This window comes from Struthio camelus, chromosome 2 (genome assembly GCF_040807025.1).
Source record: "Struthio camelus isolate bStrCam1 chromosome 2, bStrCam1.hap1, whole genome shotgun sequence".
Taxonomy (NCBI): Eukaryota; Metazoa; Chordata; class Aves; order Struthioniformes; family Struthionidae; genus Struthio; species Struthio camelus.
In genome coordinates this window covers 91,913,837-91,931,307 of record NC_090943.1, presented here as the reverse complement: position 1 = coordinate 91,931,307, position 17,471 = coordinate 91,913,837, and the positions used below count along the sequence as shown (strand labels likewise).

The following is a 17,471-nucleotide window of genomic DNA, read 5'->3' as shown; positions in this document are numbered from 1 at the left end:
CCAGGCATTTGGGCTTTTTCTGGTAATTATACTGCAGTATTGTTGTACCTAGTTTTTTCTTAAATAGATTTGCAAAAACCTAGAATCATCTATAGCAAATCAGAGTTGTATCTTTTAATCTCTGAGATGATGTTTGGCGTGGAGGGGATGCATGACTACGAAGTGGATGTTGTATGAACATTTCTATGCAAAATATAAAATTACTTGATTGCATGTGGTTGATGACTGGAAGCTGGATCTGATTACTTGAATGATCTCTTCCTGAGTTCCTATAACTCATTTCTAATATGGCTTGTGTCTCGAATGCTTTTTTTAGCCAGGAGTTGCATTACATTGTGGGTAGCGCTCTCTCCCATTTTTCTTTCCACTGACCACCAGTCTTTCAGTGACCCTTTCTGTCAGTTGTCTTTGTGCTTGGCTGTATTGTAGAGATGTGAAGATTGTAATAGGAAATAAAAGATAAGGGAAAGATAAAACCTTTCCTTATTTTCTGCCATTTTCCCTTGTGTGGCCTGCACATGGGCTGTGAATGTAGACCCCTCCCGCCCCACAGCGGTGCTAGGCTCGATCTGCAGGCAGAGCATTCCCTTATGCTTCCTAAAATACAAAGTTGGTGCCTCGGCACCGTGCCCCAGCACCCTGTGTGGAGGACGTGCCACAGAGACCCATGCAGGATTCATGCTGGCAGCATCTCTCCTGGCTGTGGCCATCATGCTGTGTGTAGAAACAGGACCTTGGGGCTGCTGTGTCTACAGCTGGAATGTGCTGTTTCCTTGAATGGCAATTGCCTGTGTTTCACAAGCTCCTGCTTTCCTAACTTCTGCTCCTGCTTAGTCCAGAGTCGGTATTGTCACTGTGTGCAAAATCTGCTGCTCTTACAAAATCATCAGCAAAGCCCATTCTACCAAAGTTGGTGATATCAGCCATTAACCTCCAAAGAGTGGACATATATCTTGTTTTCCTTACTCAAATATTGGTAACTGCCAGAAGCAGAGTGTGGGACAGTATGGTCTGGAGGCCTCTTCTGCATTGGAAACCCCACATCTGTGCCTGCCTTTTCTTCCTGAGCCACATTATTTCTGTTCTACTCATGTCATGTATTCATTAGCATGTTGCAACCTAGTTGCTGTGATCTGGGGAAGGAGGCAAGAAATAATTGTATGTAAAGGAAAAAGCCTTCTAACAGCTACAGTCCTCAGGTGTTAGCTCTGTTTTTGGAATAACATTGCCATAAGAGAAATTCAAAGGTCACTGTGCAAATATTTTGGGTTGTCTTTATTCTATTGTTTGGAGACAAATTCAATCTGATACTTCTTCAAATACAGCATGGAAGGCAAAGCGGAAAGTTTTGAAAATACGTCACCTCTTCATATTTATTGTGCGCTGGAGTGGCAAAATCAAACAGAGCTAAACAACCCACCATGGAAGCAAATACAGCTGCCTTTTTGCATAGCTATAAGAACCAGTGGGAAAATGCAAAGAATCCTCTTACAGTGGCTAGTGTGGAATAAGATTGGTAACAGTCTGCCTTTAATTCTGTATATTAAAAGTTAGTTCCTCATGGTGTTCTGTGGTCCTAGGTCTAAATAGATTTTTTTCATCTTGGATGAGATTTCTACTGATGACAAGGTTTATGTTTCAGAGAGCCATGTCTATAGACTGTATAATGAGGCAAACAGTTAATTTTATTGAAAAACGTGCCATCCATTTTCATTAGGTACAAATGTGGATTTTTAGTATAGTTACTTGGTTGCTCATTTGTGCACATACTTTATAGGCATAACTTCAGGAGCCTGTGGAAATGTATCTTTTTTCTTTTTTTTTTTTTTCTTTTTAGCCCCCTACCTTGCACACAAGCACACAGACTTAATAGTTGAGCCAAATAGCTAAAAATCCTTATGGATTTAAAGGATTAAATGAGAACAATTGCTAAGGTGCAGAAAGGGTTGAAAAGCTCTGAAAATATGACAAGAGGTAGATACTGAGGGACCTGCTTCATGAACTATAGCCTCTGATTTTGTGGGTATAAACATAACTGCAGGTGGAAGACGGGTGGTGGTAGTGATTTTGTAGCTGGAAAAAAAAGGCAGATCTAGCGAAGGCTGCTGTGAAAGTTTGACGCTAAAAAGTTTTGCAGTGCTAATAGAGTAAGGTATACTTGTGAGTTGCAAATTTAATCTTTCTGCTACATTATGAAGACAGCTCTAGCTTTTATTTACCGTCATCTAGACTTTTATTTTCTTTAGTTCCTTTAAGTAACCTGTTCCCTTACATTTTTCTGTTTGTCTCAGATACTGAAAGATTCAAATCAGAGGTTTTACTGCAGTCTTCCTAACCGTTGCCCTTCCCTGGTGTGAGAAGCAGGTGCGGAAAGAGGAAAGCTGCTCCCCAGATTTTGGACCCTGTGGTGAAACTCATTGCAAGGCACGGGGTGTTGGCCTGCGCGGGCCGCAATGGAGACGCTGTCGCAGGACTCTCTGCTGGAGTGTCAGATCTGTTTCAATTATTACAGCCCCCGCCGGCGGCCCAAGTTGCTGGACTGCAAGCACACCTGCTGCTCTGTGTGCCTGCAGCAGATGAGGACGAGCCAGAAGGACCTGCGATGTCCCTGGTGCCGCGGGATCACGAAGCTGCCGCCGGGGTATTCTGTGTCGCAGCTGCCTGATGACCCCGAGGTCATTGCTGTGATTGCAATCCCCCACACCTCAGAGCACACGCCGGTCTTCATCAAACTCCCGAGCAACGGGTGCTACATGTTGCCCTTGCCCCTCTCCAAGGAGAGAGCGCTCTTACCAGGAGACATTGGCTGCCGCCTCCTGCCTGGCAGCCAGCAGAAGTCCCTGACGGTGGTGACAATCCCAGCGGAGCAGCAGCCCCTGCAGGGTGGCATCCCCCCCGAGGTCGGAGCCGAGGAGCAAGACCGGAGAGGTGTCGTGAAGAGCTCCACCTGGTCAGGAGTGTGCACTGTGATCCTGGTGGCCTGTGTCTTGGTCTTTCTCCTGGGCATTGTCCTCCACAACATGTCGTGCATTTCCAAGCGCTTCACGGTGATTTCATGCGGCTGAGGAGGGGCTGTTCTTGGAGTACTCTTGCGGGCTAATCCAGGGGTTGGGAAGGTGATGGTGGTGGGATCAAGTGAGACAATTTGCTGCAACTTTGACCAATTTCTACAGACAGCTTGACACATGGACAGCTGTTTGTTAGTCCAGTCGCAATCCTAAAAGGTGGAACGTGAGGCCTCTCAGCAACGTGCAGAGAAAATCGTGGCGAGTGTCTGATGGTAACAGCACTGAGGAGGACTGCATGCGTCACCATAATCATTTATCAAAGGGACTGTAACTTACAATGATTTTTGTCATGTTATGAGATTAAAGGCATCTATGTAGCTGGTTATACTGTAAAGTGTATGGTATGAGCTCTTCTCTAAACACAGTAGATTAAAATCAAAATTGCTCTATGTAGAATTAAGAGAGAGAATTGGTGTGTGACTCAGTAAAAAGTGTTCGTTACCAATCCACAAATGTTATTTTTTAATGGGGGGGAGGGAGACTTGTAAAAATAAGAAATCATTTAGTTGGTAAGGCATTTTATATGTTTTAAACTGCACATTAATTAGACTAAGTTAGAAAGTTGTACAATAGTTTTTAAAAGGAAATATTTTACAGGCAATCATTTTGTGCTGTGGTGTGTTTTTTGCCTTTCTCTGTTTCTCTGTCTTCTTTTTTTTCTCTTTTTTTTCTCACCTATAGGGAAGTGGCACTTCCAAATTGTTTTATCTGATGGAGGATCCAAGCAGGGAAGCAAAGAGAGCTAGGAGGAATACCTAAAAACGCAGCCAAAACTTTGCTGCCTAACCAGCTTCACATGAAGGATGGCTTTGAATGGTAAACATCGGACATGCGGTTTGACCTCTGATCCGTGAGCAGGCCTTCCCGAGCATCTGGCCTTCATAGGGATTAGTGAAGACATAGGTCATGGGAGGTCCTAGGATTTCTTCCTGCAAGGACATGATAGCAAATTGTTCTTCGTTTTCTTTTTTCCTAGAGGTCGGTTTTGTTTTAAGAACTTCAGACCTGTTTTACCTCCCTTTCTTCTAGGAGGTGCAACTATGTACTCATGGATGGTGTAAAAGAGAGGTTACCCTGAGGAAGCCTCACCGTCTGGACTGAGACCAAGGTCCGTTCTGTGCTATCATTTAATAACAGGCAGTGACAGAGCTGGGGGCAGAGCCCAGGCCAGCCTAAGCCTCCTCTTGGGTTGTGCTACCCCTTCTAAATCACTGTGGCTGTCCTGGTGTTAAATCGTGTACATGAGCATAACTAAGCCCTTTCCACATTTCAGTGATGTAAATATTGGGATGTATGGACAGATATGCACATAAGGACAGATGTGAAAAAGGGCAGCAAAATATTATCTTCCACCTGTGAATGCCAACAAGCCCCCAGAAATTTGCAGTTCATTGCTTGGAAAGAGCCAAATTCCTGTACTTTCTCTTCATTTCAGTAGCGCCTTGCACCATAAGCAGTCCCGCTATCTTTAGTAGGGCTGCTCATGAAGTAAAGTAGAGCTTAATGTGAATTTGGGTATTTGGCAAGCCTGAAAGCTTAAATTTGTGAGATTTAAGGATCAGATCAAGGGGCACATGACACATCTTTTAATGAGGCAGAAAAAGGTATTGATTTGCACTGGCTCTTTTTGCAGGTACAAAGTGTGAACAGTTGCTTAAGCATAACCTCCCTGAAGAAGGTTCTCTTGTCTGCTACTAGCGCTCTTTCTAAATTAATTTGAGATTGCTCAATGCCATGTTATAACACCAGGAAACAATTTTTACAATACAGTGCCCAAGTTAGTCCTGTAGAAGCAGTTGGTGGTTTTGCGATTATGTCAGAAAATCAAATTTGTGGTTCCCAGTAAATGTTATTCTCAAGTAGGACTTTCCTGTTGAGAACATACCTCTTCCTTACTGCTAGATTTCTTCCCCTCCCTCTCTGAAACCACCATTTTCTTCCTGTTTTCTGTTAACGGAAGAATAGCATATATGGTGCTTAATCATTATGGCGGTATGTAACGTCATGTATGGAGAGGAAATTAAGTATATTTTGCTGATTTTTATCTACTGTCATTTGTATGCATAGCACAGCAAAAAAAAAAAAAAAAAAAACAGTAATCCTCAGATAACACATGTTCAATGCCTTTTTCATGTAAGGCCCATGTGCAGTATGCCTTTAACCTGACTTAGAAGTATTGTAATACACTGACACCTCTCCGCAGCATGTTCGATTTGGTTGCAGTAGGGAACCAACAGTAATTCAAAAAGTGTATGTTGTGAACTTGTTAATCTCTTGTCACCACTAGGTAGCCAGATTTCTATTGACACCCACGCTACATTGCTTGTTGTGTAAAGGAAAGCCAGTTCACGAAAAATCTTGCCTTTATAAGACTCTTGAGGAAGTGACCAGATACAGGATTCAACCCTCTACTGCCTTACCCCCAGTGGTAATTTATGCTTGTAGCAGGAGCATAGAGCACAGCTGGAAGATGCTCTGAGAACAACATTGAAGCCTTTTACACCAACTTCTGCGTGCGTTTGTCAGAGTTGTGAATGACTGCCTGAAACTGCAAGGCAGTCAAAGAGCAGGTCCCGGGAATATAACATGAAGTACATAAACCTCGTTCTGGCTGTACAATGCGTGCCGTAAGCTCTTGAGGTTGAGGGTTCCCTTTGGTGTCGAAGAGATCGGCTGTCTTGAAAACTGCCGCTCTTTGTGCCTGTGTGGAGAGGACAGTATGAAAGAGAAATCAGAAATTAGGTTAAAATACCGCACTGCGTAGTATATTACGCAACAGGCAGACCTGGAGTTTATCCGGTGTTAATGAGGTAAGTATTATAGTAGCAGAATACCATCCTGTATTACGTAGCACAGTGCATTGTTAGTATAATTTCCTGTACTTTTAGTGCCTGCTGAAATGCATGTTTGACCTAATTTCTGATCAAGACAATTGCCTGCTCACAGCCTTGTGTAAGAGCAATAAGTAAAACCTCAAGATTTGTGTCTGCGTGGGCGCGTGCGCGTGTGTGTATGTTAAATTCCTTTTTATATAGGCGTTCTGGAAATGTTTTTTGTTTTGGCTTTAGACTGTGACTCTCCTTTTAAATTTGCAACTGCCATATCATGTTGGATCACCTCGCTTTTTGCTGACTTGTGTAGAAGTGAACTAAATAGTTTGTTGTAATGTACGGTGTTAAATTGTTTCTCATGTTGATTGTCATACTACTTTAAAAATGCGGTGCAGTCTCTCCCATTCCTCGGTCTAGTACCTGGCATTAAAAAGTGATACTGCTGTGTACGCATCTAACTTTTTTATAAACCCTTGTCTGTGTAGTTTTTCCCAGGACAAAATTTGAACCTGAAGGAAATCCTAGGTGAACACGACGTGTACACCAATTCTATGTCAAAATTGCTATGTCCTGGGTTAGTTTTTGTTCCCTGATGTCTAATAGGCAGTCACTACCCAGTCCTACCAAAAAAAGAAGGAAACTTACTGTGACTCGGTACTGTTTGAGCAAGCCAAACTTATGCTAAAAATTGTTGTGGGAAGTTACTAACACACCTGCATTTTTAGAACGAATTTACTCCGTATGAATGTGTATTTATTCGCTTGTTTAATGGGAAGGGGGTGTATGTGTTGGGGTCTTTTTTTCTCTCTTTCTCTCTTTTTTTGTTTTTGTTTTTGAAGGTCCCAGCTTCCATTTTTCTGCCTGTGCTGTCCTGGCAAACAGACTTTAGGAATCACTGTATGAAATTTTTTTTAGTGAATTTTAAAAATTCAAAATATGCAATTTTGGTATGCAGGATTTTTTTAGGAAATGGTGTGTTCAGTGATTGTTTATGCTTAACTAAGATGTAAAGGAGCCTGGATGTTTTGTAACTCTGGAGCAATCATGAGTCCAAAGTTTCATCTTTATTAATGAAACTCAATCTGAATAAAACATTAGCAGGAAAAGAATGCTGTCAAGTGAATTATGGTACTGCTGTTACTTTGCCATAAAATGAAGAGCATGGAAGGGAATTGGGAAGAATTGGTCTGTATTTTTCAAGGGGGTGGCTCTGAAATTTGACTTATAGTGTTTTAAGGCAAAGGGTAAGTGGGGGTTGTGGTAAATCTTGAAAGGTTTTTCATGGTTTAACTGCCCTGGAATACAGAATTATAGCTGACAACTACTGAGCAACACAGCAGGCCTTTTCTTTCTTTCTTTTTTTTTTTTTTAATCAGGTGATTTAAAAGTTTTAAGTGAACTTTTTGCTTATGGAAGTAGGGGATTATTGGCCTTGGCTTAAGCCTGTATTGTACAGGCTGGCACGCTGGCTCCCCCTTCCCCCTTGAGCTCCCTCCTCCAGTTGCTGGAGCCTGGGGCAGCCGACCTCCTTAATTTTATAAGTGCTTTTCTGAAACGGAAATGAGTGACCTTGCACTGGGTTTGTTACATTCACCACAGAGCTAAGATGCAATCAAACAATTCAGACGTGATTCGCACTCTGCTGTAAGTGTCCAGGTAGAAAAAGCTCCTGGCACTGATATACTGCATGAGCTGCTTCGAACCTCTCTGTTCTCTGAGTCTTCCCACATAAATGCCAATGAGCTGAGGACGTTGCCCCTTCCCAGCTGTAGAAAGGGCCCTTCCCGCCGCCCACAGCTGAAGGCCCTCAGGAGCACGGCCTGTCCACACACCGAGACACTTGTGCGAGCGCTGCAGGAGACGTTCGCATGTTAAGTGAACGCATCTCCACGTGGGTTTGAAATACTTACTTATCTCAGCTGCACCAAAAGCCTGACTTGAAATTTGTTTATTTTTCAGGCTTTTTTAGGGGTAGGGGAGAAGGGAGGGAGAATGTACATGGCAGCAGATGAGTCCCAGCATCACCCAGGAGACTGTTGAAAGGATCTGCTGGCCCTGAAAATGTAGGTTCTTGTGTGAGAACCTCAGCAGGGCAAAGTTGTGCTGAAATGCTGCCGTGGATTTACAGCTAGCTAGTGACCTTTTTGAGGCTGTATACTGTCCATAGGTCTGACCGCTGGGACCGTTTTGTTCTCTTTGTCACTTTACCTCTTGCATGCTCATGTCAACAAACAAAGCTGCTTGCTTCATCAAGCTGAGCAGTTTTGCAGACATTTCTCCTGAGCCTCTCTTGTTAAAAATGTTTACCTTCTAAGTTCAGTGAAATTCAATACTTAATATGTGTTCAGAAAATGCATTTTTGCCTTCAAACATTCCCTTACGCTTCAATAAACTTTTAATTTTAGTTCTAAGGAATTCTGTTAATTTTTGTACTAAGCATGTTCCTGAACATCAGAGGCAGTTCTGAGAGATTAGGTAAAATCTACAGCCAGAAGAAAATATTTCCTGCCTCCTGTCCATACCACAGTCCCCTTCAGACATACACAAGTGAGTGCTTGCTCCCCTCAGTTATACCACATTGGCGCACCTATGACAGGGGGTGAAAGGGGGACGTGTGGGTATGCATGGAGGCCCTACGTGTATGAGCACAGAGAAGTGTTTCCACGTGCACACAACACAGGCTCACATGTAGTGGAGTGATGCTGACAGGCTTAGTACAAGGGCATAGGGCTATTCTGTCTCAGGCAGATGGGAGGCTGTCTGGTGCCAAGAAGCACGCTGAGGCAGCTTTGGAGCGTGAAGCCTGGGTATTCATACCTGCATTCCCCATGTGATAAGTTGCCGCTCTCCCTCTCTGAGCTGCTCTCTGCAACCCGGACAGAGACCAGCTCCTGGTGCTGCTGCACAGGATGGAGTGCTCCAGGGTTGACGCCTTGTCTGGGTTCAGGTGAGGAGCTGTTATGCTGCCATGTGCCTCCAACTGGGTCAGGGACGTCTGCCCCAAAGGAGAATGGCAGGATGCCTGAACTTTCGGCATATCAGGGGTCTATTTAAGTTTAAGTGTAGATCTTTTGACACAGAGCTATAGAGAGTGCTTCTGAAAGCCAAACTGACGGGACTGAGCTGGTTTGGGAGAGTGAAGAAAGGCTGCAGAGGGAGAAGGACAGCTAGAAATGAGCAGGTGATTAGGCAGTAGCCTAGAATTTCAGATCTGTGATGTATGAAAACATCTACTGGCTATGTTTTGCAGTGAACTGCATTTGTCATTTCTGTCAAATTGTATCTCAAGAATACCTTGGCTGTGAAACTTCAGATTTTGCTTTTCCTTCAACAACTTTGAGCTGGGAAGTTGCCTGTTTCAAAAGGGCAGGTACCTGCCTAACTGAAGAACAACAGTGGGGGAATATTTTAGGATGCTAAAGCATCGCTGAAGCTCCAGACTTAAAAGAAATACAAGCTGAACAGAAGTTTAGCAGGAAGAAGTTATTTGCCTTTTTAAGTACTAAGCTCTCTGTGTGTGTGGATATGTCACAATGTTTAAAATAAAAACTTGTTTTGTTTGGATGCATATGTTGACTGAACATACAAAAAGCAGGTGGCCGTTTTCTAGGATAAATAATGAAGGTGCCTGCCAAAGCTGGTAATGCCAAACAGCTAAAGACACGATTCATTGATCTTATTAGATCCGAGAAGCTGGGGTGGGGGTGAGGGTGAGGGAGGCTGATTATTTAGTACAGGTATTGTATTTAGTTTACAAGCAATTAAACAGTAGGATTAAAAATGAGGGTTTGTAGCTTTCTGGTTTGGTTTTCAAGGTGAAACCTGGAAATCTGAGCGAAGAATTCTGAACGAATAGTCTGAACGTTTTGATGCTCACGGTTTTTTACTTGTCCATCTTGAGAATTACGAAAAGATGTATTTGCTGTCACTATGCTGATCAGTCTTGGAAGCATTGACCTGTAGGTCCCTGCCTGCACTGACTAGATCAGAATTGCTGTGGTTTGTATCTGTTTAAGAGAAATCTGAATCTGCCTCAAGATCTGAAAAAAATCCTCACCTTGCAAGATTGTTTGAATTCAGGTTGACGTTTCATATCTGCGTTCCCCCATCTGACCTGTCTAGCCTCTAGTAGTTCAATGGTCTGTTGCTATGAATAACTCTATTCTATTCATCTGTCTGAAATCATAATTTTCAGTAATACTCAAATATTTTAGCTAGTTCTTTTTTAACCCAAAGTGAGACTAAAGACTTATCAGCCATAACTTACTGTAAAGTGTGTGATCTCACTCTGAAGCATTGAAGAAAGGTGGTAGGTCTTACAACACTTCCAAAGCAGCTTGTCAGGCGGTAGAAGCATGTGGCCGACTATGAGAATGAAAGGAAACTCAGTTTCCGGGCATGGCCGATTTGCTACCTAAAACTGTAAATGGATAATTTCTTTCTTAAATTATTTGGAAGAATGGTCACAGATGTTTCTCAAAGATTTGCTTAAGAAATGTATTTAAGTATTTGGGACATGATTCGGGAAAATGTACTGAGAAAGTGCTTAAGCATTAACTGTCTAAGAAAGCTGAAGGGATTTGGTCATACATGGTTAAATACTTTCTCAAATAGAGGTGGACTTTACACTTAGGCGTTTATTTCTTGATATGTGGCTAGTCTTCTTAAAGCACATGTGAAGTAATAAGCTTTGCTTCGGGGAAGATTTTAAATTGCAATTTGAAAGTAGATCGGCTAGGAGATGCTCTGTAATCTCTCAAAACAGCTGTTTTCAAGTGTAGAGTGTAGAAAATTGTGTTTCTATAACTCCTGTGTTTAATTGCTCATTGCAATTAACTCGTGGGAGTGGGGGAAGGTGTGCAGTCAAATCCACACCAAAAACTTTCCTCAGTCCAGAGTGATAATGATTAAAAAAAAAAAAAACTCGGGAGAAACAAATTGAATTCTTATCGCTTTTTCCTTCTGTGTTGAAATGCCGAGGGATTTGCTAAACCTACAGGTTGATATAACTGAATCCCTGCTTAATGATTATGTTTGCTAAACTGGCTGGCTGCAACGGATACATATACTGTCCTTCCTCTTTCTTCCTCCCCTCATCTGGTTTAGAGAAGACAAGATTTGGACAGTTGTAGCTGGGCTGAACAGAGTGATAAGAGTTGTAAAGTGTTACCAGCAAGGAGTGTAGTTTTGTGATAAACAAGGAATTGCAACACTGAATGTCTTTGGGCAGCCATCCAGGCAGAACAAGCAGGCAGTAACTCCAGCAGACCCGTGGGATCTAAAGAAACCTTGTCAAGAGTAGTGGATACATGGGGATATTTTTTAATACCCTAGATACTCGCTGTGTTTGTTGTTGCTGGTGCCTGACATCTCTGGGTTTGGGTTCGTTCTTCTGTCCTTTTTAACAAGATGGGACAAAGCCTAAAAAGCCCTTTGTACTGTTTTCGTATCAGGGTGCCATCTCCTTTTCCCTTCTTTTCTGCCTGTAATTTAGCTGTTCTGTCTCCTGCAGATTGGCCTAAGTCAGAAGAAATTATCTTTTTATATATGAGCAATTGCAAATTTCTACTATGTTTTCAACGATGAACATGCTTACAAGTCTCCACAGAATAAGAAACATCTCCAGACCTCCATGCAAAGTCTGATTTGTAATGCCCCTTTGTCGGCTGCCATTATCGTCAATCCTTTTTAAATAAATGCTGGATTATTATAGCTTTCAAAATATTATAGCCCTAACATTTTTGAAAAGGGAAAAAGCAAAACAAACTGGAGACGAGAAATTATTTCCACAATTTATTCTAGTGTTTGTGACATTAATTCTACGATTCTATTTTCTTTGGGAAGAGGGAGAGAAGGAAGAAGAAAATCCATATTCATGGTTTGGATTAGGTCTGCTGAGTTTCAATATGTATGTACGTGCTTCTGTTTTGTAATACCCCATAAACCTTCTAACAGCTGAAAACTGCAATAGCACCAAAATCTTAATGAAATGTCACATGCTGCCTATTAGATTTAAAATGCCTGCTGAAATGTGCAAAGCCTGGACTTTCTGGATTTTGAGCACACAGAGTACTATATGTGGAATTAGTTTTGATTGTCAGTTCTCTGAGATCAAAATCGGGTCTTATGCTTTATTTAAAGCAGCTAGTGGACTCAGCCTATGAGGATCTTTGTGATATGTGGCAGCTCTCATTGTATAAATCTGCAACAAGCAGCCTTTGATAAAGAGATATTTACTGGTTTTGAGGGTAAATCATCTGTCTCCTTAAGAGAGTGTTAAATCTTTGCCTTGAGTTAGTGACCCGTGTTTTGCCAAAGGAAGACAGGGTTTGGTTAAATCACATCCGCACAGTATGCCCCCAGCATTTCCTTGCATGGCCCGAGGGGAGGAGTTGCTCTGGGGCAGGTGTTGAACTGGCTGAAAAACAAATATGACTTACCACAAATTTTTCAGCTCTGTTGGAACAGTGACTCTGTAAGGACACACTGTAAATATCCTCGTGGCTGCAACAGTCAATCATGACGTCTCTGGTTAGAGCTTGGAGTCTTGTGATTTCTTTGCTATAAATATGATCCCAAGGAAACATTTGAAAGAAATGTGAGAACTTTCCTATAAGATTCCTTCAGCATTCTAAGTTATCACAAACGTAGAGCTTTCCTATTGTTTTCGCCTTTTATTCAGCTTCATGTAAAAAGGTAGTCCAAAAGGAGACTGCCTCCTTGCAGGGTGCTGCTTCTGTTGCTAAGCTGAGGTTTGTCATACTGCTTGGATACTCTTTTGTGATGGGCACTAAAAAGTGTTTCTGATCCCCTCCTTGCCCCCAACCTTATCTTGCTTATAATTGTTTTGGAAGAACAAAACCAGGCACTAGGAAAAAAACCAAAAAGAAGAGTTTCTGCTTTTAATTCAGGCCACGTTTACACCATCTGTTCTATATCTATTTAAACATTGTCAGGAGAAAGGAGAGGTGCCCCTGAAATTCAGCTGTGCTCCAAATGAATCCCAGTAGGCTTCCTGTTGTAGAAACTAAACCTTGCTAAGTAGAGGAGCTTTGAGAATAAAAATATTTTTAAGCCCTAGGAGTAAGGAGATGAGGTCTGTGGTTGCTGGAAAATGAAGGGGAAGCAGTCGCATGACTTCGACTGAGGTGTTTCCCCTCGCGGTAGTCCCAGGCAGTCCCTGTGGTACAAGAGCAATGGGCTGCTGTGTACGGGACTGCAACGGGGAAGGTAGGATTGACTGCGTGCACACACGTGTTCTCCAGGGGAGCTGCTTGTCATCTGCCCAATGTGTATTTCGTGCTACATGCAGTTGATTTCAGTTTCTATTCCTTCAGTCATAGTATTTCTAATCTCTCCAAAAGTATCACCAGTGAGCTGTAGTTTAAAGTAGATCTAAAAAGTCCCTACCAAAGGGCTTGTTCTTGAACAAACCCTAGCAAAGGCTTCTATATTACTGATGAATGTAGGAAGGAGTGGGAATGGCTTTTCTGGTGAAGGCAAATAAACTTTGACAGGTGTTAAAACAGAAAGGAAAAGGAAAAATACTGAATAATCATTATGTCAGCTGAAGAGTTTTCGGTGCAAATTTGAAGCAGGAGGTAGTTCTCTATCTCAGCGCCGATGTGAAGATGTGTGTATCTAGTCATACGCTCGGTACGTTAATTAAAACAGGAGACAATGGAGGGCTTGGCTTTTGCTTTAAGAACCAAAGGCAGAAATGCCTATTTGTATCTCGGTAGTGCCGATAGTGCCAGTGCAGTTGTCCTCTTCCCTCCCCCTCTGGACCTTCAAGCTTAATAGCTCCACCAGAAGCTGTGAAGGTTGACTTTATCCTCGGGCACACAGGTCTTACATGGCTCTCTTACAGCTCCATACCCTCGCCGCTCCTTGGCATATGCTGGTGTTTGACATCCCCATGCCCTTCGCAGGCTCCCCTCCAGCCCTTGTTAATTATATTCTAGCCAAGCAAGCAGGCTGGGACTGTTCAGGGCCTGCGAACTGAAGTCCTTGACATGTTTCAGAAGCAAGAACATACGTGACTCTAGTTTTAGCAGCATCATCTTTCTCCTTCCTTTCTTGTAAAGGGCTAACTACGGATATATGAGCTGCTGGGCTGTTTTATCAAAATGTTGCCAAATATTGACTTTATAAAGGTGAAATCAAAGTGCTGTCGATAAATCTGAATGCCCGTTGGAGCATTCTTTGCTCGCTTTGTCTGCCCTAGAAGACATCTTAAACCTTCACTCTGTTTCTACCCTCCCCCTTCTGCTGCCCCTTCTCCTCTTTTTAATATACGGTATTTTTGTAGGCCAGTCTCTGGAGTCTTGTCCTTTGTATATGTGGAAGTGCTGATTTTAGGAGAAATGTGCAGACATATTTGCTATGATTAAAATTCCTTAAAATGATTTTCAATAGACTACTGTGTGCTTTTTTCATACAAGAAAATAACATTGGCTGGGACATTCACTCATCAGTTCCACTGAGAGCTTTAATAGAGTTGCGCAGTAATAAAGGAAAACTGAGACCCTCAGCCAAATTTCAGATGTGTGGAGGTGACTTTCAAGGGGTCTGTCAGAAAGCCACTTTTATGTGCTTGTGAAAGAGACAGAGAAAAATATCTTTTGAATGGGCTGTGCTTCTCTTCTTTTCTGGGCAGCTCTACCTCTACATGTTTGGTACCACTTTGGCCTTGTCTGACTTGGGTGCAAATTCCAGCAGCCCTTCTTCTGCGACAGACGCTGTCAGAACGTCCCCAAGACCTGTAATACCTAGGTGTATGGGTGCTCCTATACATGCATATCCACATTGCTCTGTGCATGTAGAGATACTTGCTGCCCTGCCTCCTAAACTGACACTCACCCTTGTAATCATGAGGTTACAAGGTATAAAGACTGCTGGTATTAATGAAAGTAAATCTAATGACTTTGGAGGAGCTCTGAGGATTTAAAAACCCGGGGTGAGGACCAAGATATATAGATGACTTTGATGTTCAGCAATCTTCAGTGTTTCAAGTGAGTCTATTCCCTCTGCAAAACTGCAGCTAATTTTCCTTGTAAATCTTTCATTTTAAGCCTCGTTTCCTATGAATAAGAGACATGCACACTCATGCTCTGTGTCTGTGTCTTCCTTTCCACTGACCTTTCAAACCAAATTTAACACAATGATAGCCATCTAAAAGATAATTAAATTTCTGTTTTGATAACATGTGGATAGAAGAAGAGGGAAGAGAGAGAGAGAGATGGACCATGTAAGTGCCAAACCTATGAAAAAGTTACAATGTGGACTTGTATCTTATTAGAAATTAGAGTCCACATGGAGACACTCCCTAGTAAATGACTCAACCAAAGGTAAAGCTTAAACTGGAGCTTGCAGTCAACAGTCAATGCCTCTGTAGATTTCCTTTTCTTTTGAAATGCAGCCTGTTTCATCAATTTGTATATATGTATTTCAGTCTTGAGTGATGAATTACGATGATACTAGTTGCCAGTACACAGCCTAGGGCAACCTGAGTTTTGCAATTACAAGATAAGAGGCTAAATCCCTTCTTTAGCAGTGAGATGACACAACTTTTATGAAGCCACTTTGCATCTAGTGACTGTGCACAATTAAGCTTGGATTGCCCAGTTTCACTGTGATGGAGCAAACGCCAATTGACAGAAGCGTCATCAAGGATGGGAAATACCTGATGACGGTATGTTTCATTGTTTTTTAAAACCAATAGTAAGGCAAAAACGGGCAGTGCTCCGTCACTTACGATTGCTTAGTAAGTATAGCTGTTCTAGCTGGGATAAGCTGAGAGCATAAATTAGATATGTTGGCTGAGGTAAGATGTTTTATTAGACGAAGTGATAAGCTGAGGGAAAAAACACAAATTTTTGTGCCCACAAGCCCTTCTTTTTCAAGCCTGAAATAAGAGCAGTCTACATGAAAGCTAAATACAGGCAGATGACAATTGACCTGAACTTAGCTTAGTTATGCCACTCAGCTGGAGCAGGGAGAGAATAAGGCAGTTTTTCCCTATAAAGGAGACAAGACATTTTAGTAAGAGGAGAGGCAGGAAAACTCTTAGGCAAACTGAACAGGTAGAGAGTGAAAGAGGTAGTTTCACCAGTGGAAAAATCAGGAGATTAAGGGAGAGAAGGCCTGAGGGAGATTTATGATGTGGTATGAAATGATCATATTCAGTAGATCACAGTCTAACGGATGAGGGAATGTCTGGATCCAATACGGCTTTTAATTCCCAGCCTGGGAGGAAATATTCTCAGATGGCAACATTTCTTTTTCCCTCTGCCATCAACAGGCAGTCATAATGGATATTTGGAGTGTCTTTAAACTCAGTAGTGTCAAATACAGCTTCTGAGGAAAGCTAAAAAAAGGGGATTTGCTGCCTTTTAGTGGTATAAGTCCCACATAAAGGAGATTTGCTCAAAGACTTTGCTCAAGACTTTGCTTCGGTGAGAGGAAAGCCTTTCATACACTATCGTGCTAACTGGAAAAGCTTAGAGCGCGCTAAGCACTGAAAACACATGTCAGGGGAGCAGAAGCTGTGTTTCAGCAGTTACAACTTCAAACAGATGGAGAATGAGAAGGGAAAAGACCTCGGGTGACTCGGGCATCAGATAGCTGTTAGGAAATCCAGATTCTCCTAACTCCTGCACTTGTGTCTGCCCTAGGTCACATTGCTGCAATCAAGGGAAAAGGAGCTACACCTGTCATGGGAGAGTCACATAGGGCACCCAAAGATATGACAGATAGATAACTGTCTCATCTAAACCTCCCCTTCGCCAATAACTGAAGGCATTGTAAAAGGCTGTGGGTAGCTGCAGGTGTATGCAGGAAGACGGGCTAAATTATCCTGAGGTTTGTCATGGCCTCCTGGGCAAGGAACCTGTGAAGCAATGAAGTGAGTTGTTGCTGTCACCATGGGTGAATTCATCAGTGCAGCCAAATTATTGACTGCTTTTCACAAGTTTCTGCTGCTCCTTGAAGGACTGGTTTGCAGCCTGCTGTTTGTTAGCTGTTGCATTTTAAAGCTTCACCCAGGTGAGTGTGTTCCCAGAATATAGTGATCCTAACCTTGATACTGTCTATTGCTTTCCTCTCTTCTTTTGCTGGGTTTGATGATGATGTTTTAACAACTTACTTGGCTAAAGCCTCTTATTTATTTCCTTTGAGGCTATGCTAGAGAGAGTTCCCTTTGCTCCTTTGAGGGGGTATGCTTGCAAGCTGGCCCTGTGGTAGAAGCAGTGGGATGACAGCGTTTCATTGGTATTTCAGCCTATGCCGTCACCATTTTAAGATGTAATATGAGGTTTTGTGAGGTACCAGAGTACTGGGGTGGGGTGAAGAGGGGAATGAAGCAAACGGGTCAGATGAGAGGCTTTGAATGAGCTTGCAAAGCCATAGCTGCAAGGCATAGATATATTTGCTTTGCTGTTGGTGTTATGTGAATATACACCCTCCTCTGGGTTTAGTCAACACAGATTATTGCCAGCACTATCCTGATCTGGTGTTATCACTTCAAAAATTTTTTTCTAAGTGCTTCTATCGCCTGTCATGGATTGAGGGC

General features: G+C 42.4%; 1 protein-coding gene across 15 annotated transcripts in view; it reads left to right on the top strand.

The window, feature by feature from the left end:
- RNF152 (ring finger protein 152) overlaps positions 1-8,314 on the top strand; it is a 73,565-nt gene extending 65,251 nt beyond the window's left edge. For 13 of the 15 annotated variants that reach the window (XM_068931573.1, XM_068931572.1, XM_068931564.1 and 10 more), the window contains one exon: positions 2,292-7,022. In XM_068931573.1, the coding sequence (XP_068787674.1) occupies positions 2,454-3,065 (612 nt within the window). In that variant the 5' untranslated portion in view covers positions 2,292-2,453 and the 3' untranslated portion in view covers positions 3,066-7,022. Of the gene's footprint in view, positions 1-2,291 lie in introns of all 15 variants that reach the window. The other 2 variants (XR_011138996.1, XM_009689931.2) reach the window with 2 other exon arrangements.
- Positions 8,315-17,471: the final 9,157 nt, after the last annotated feature.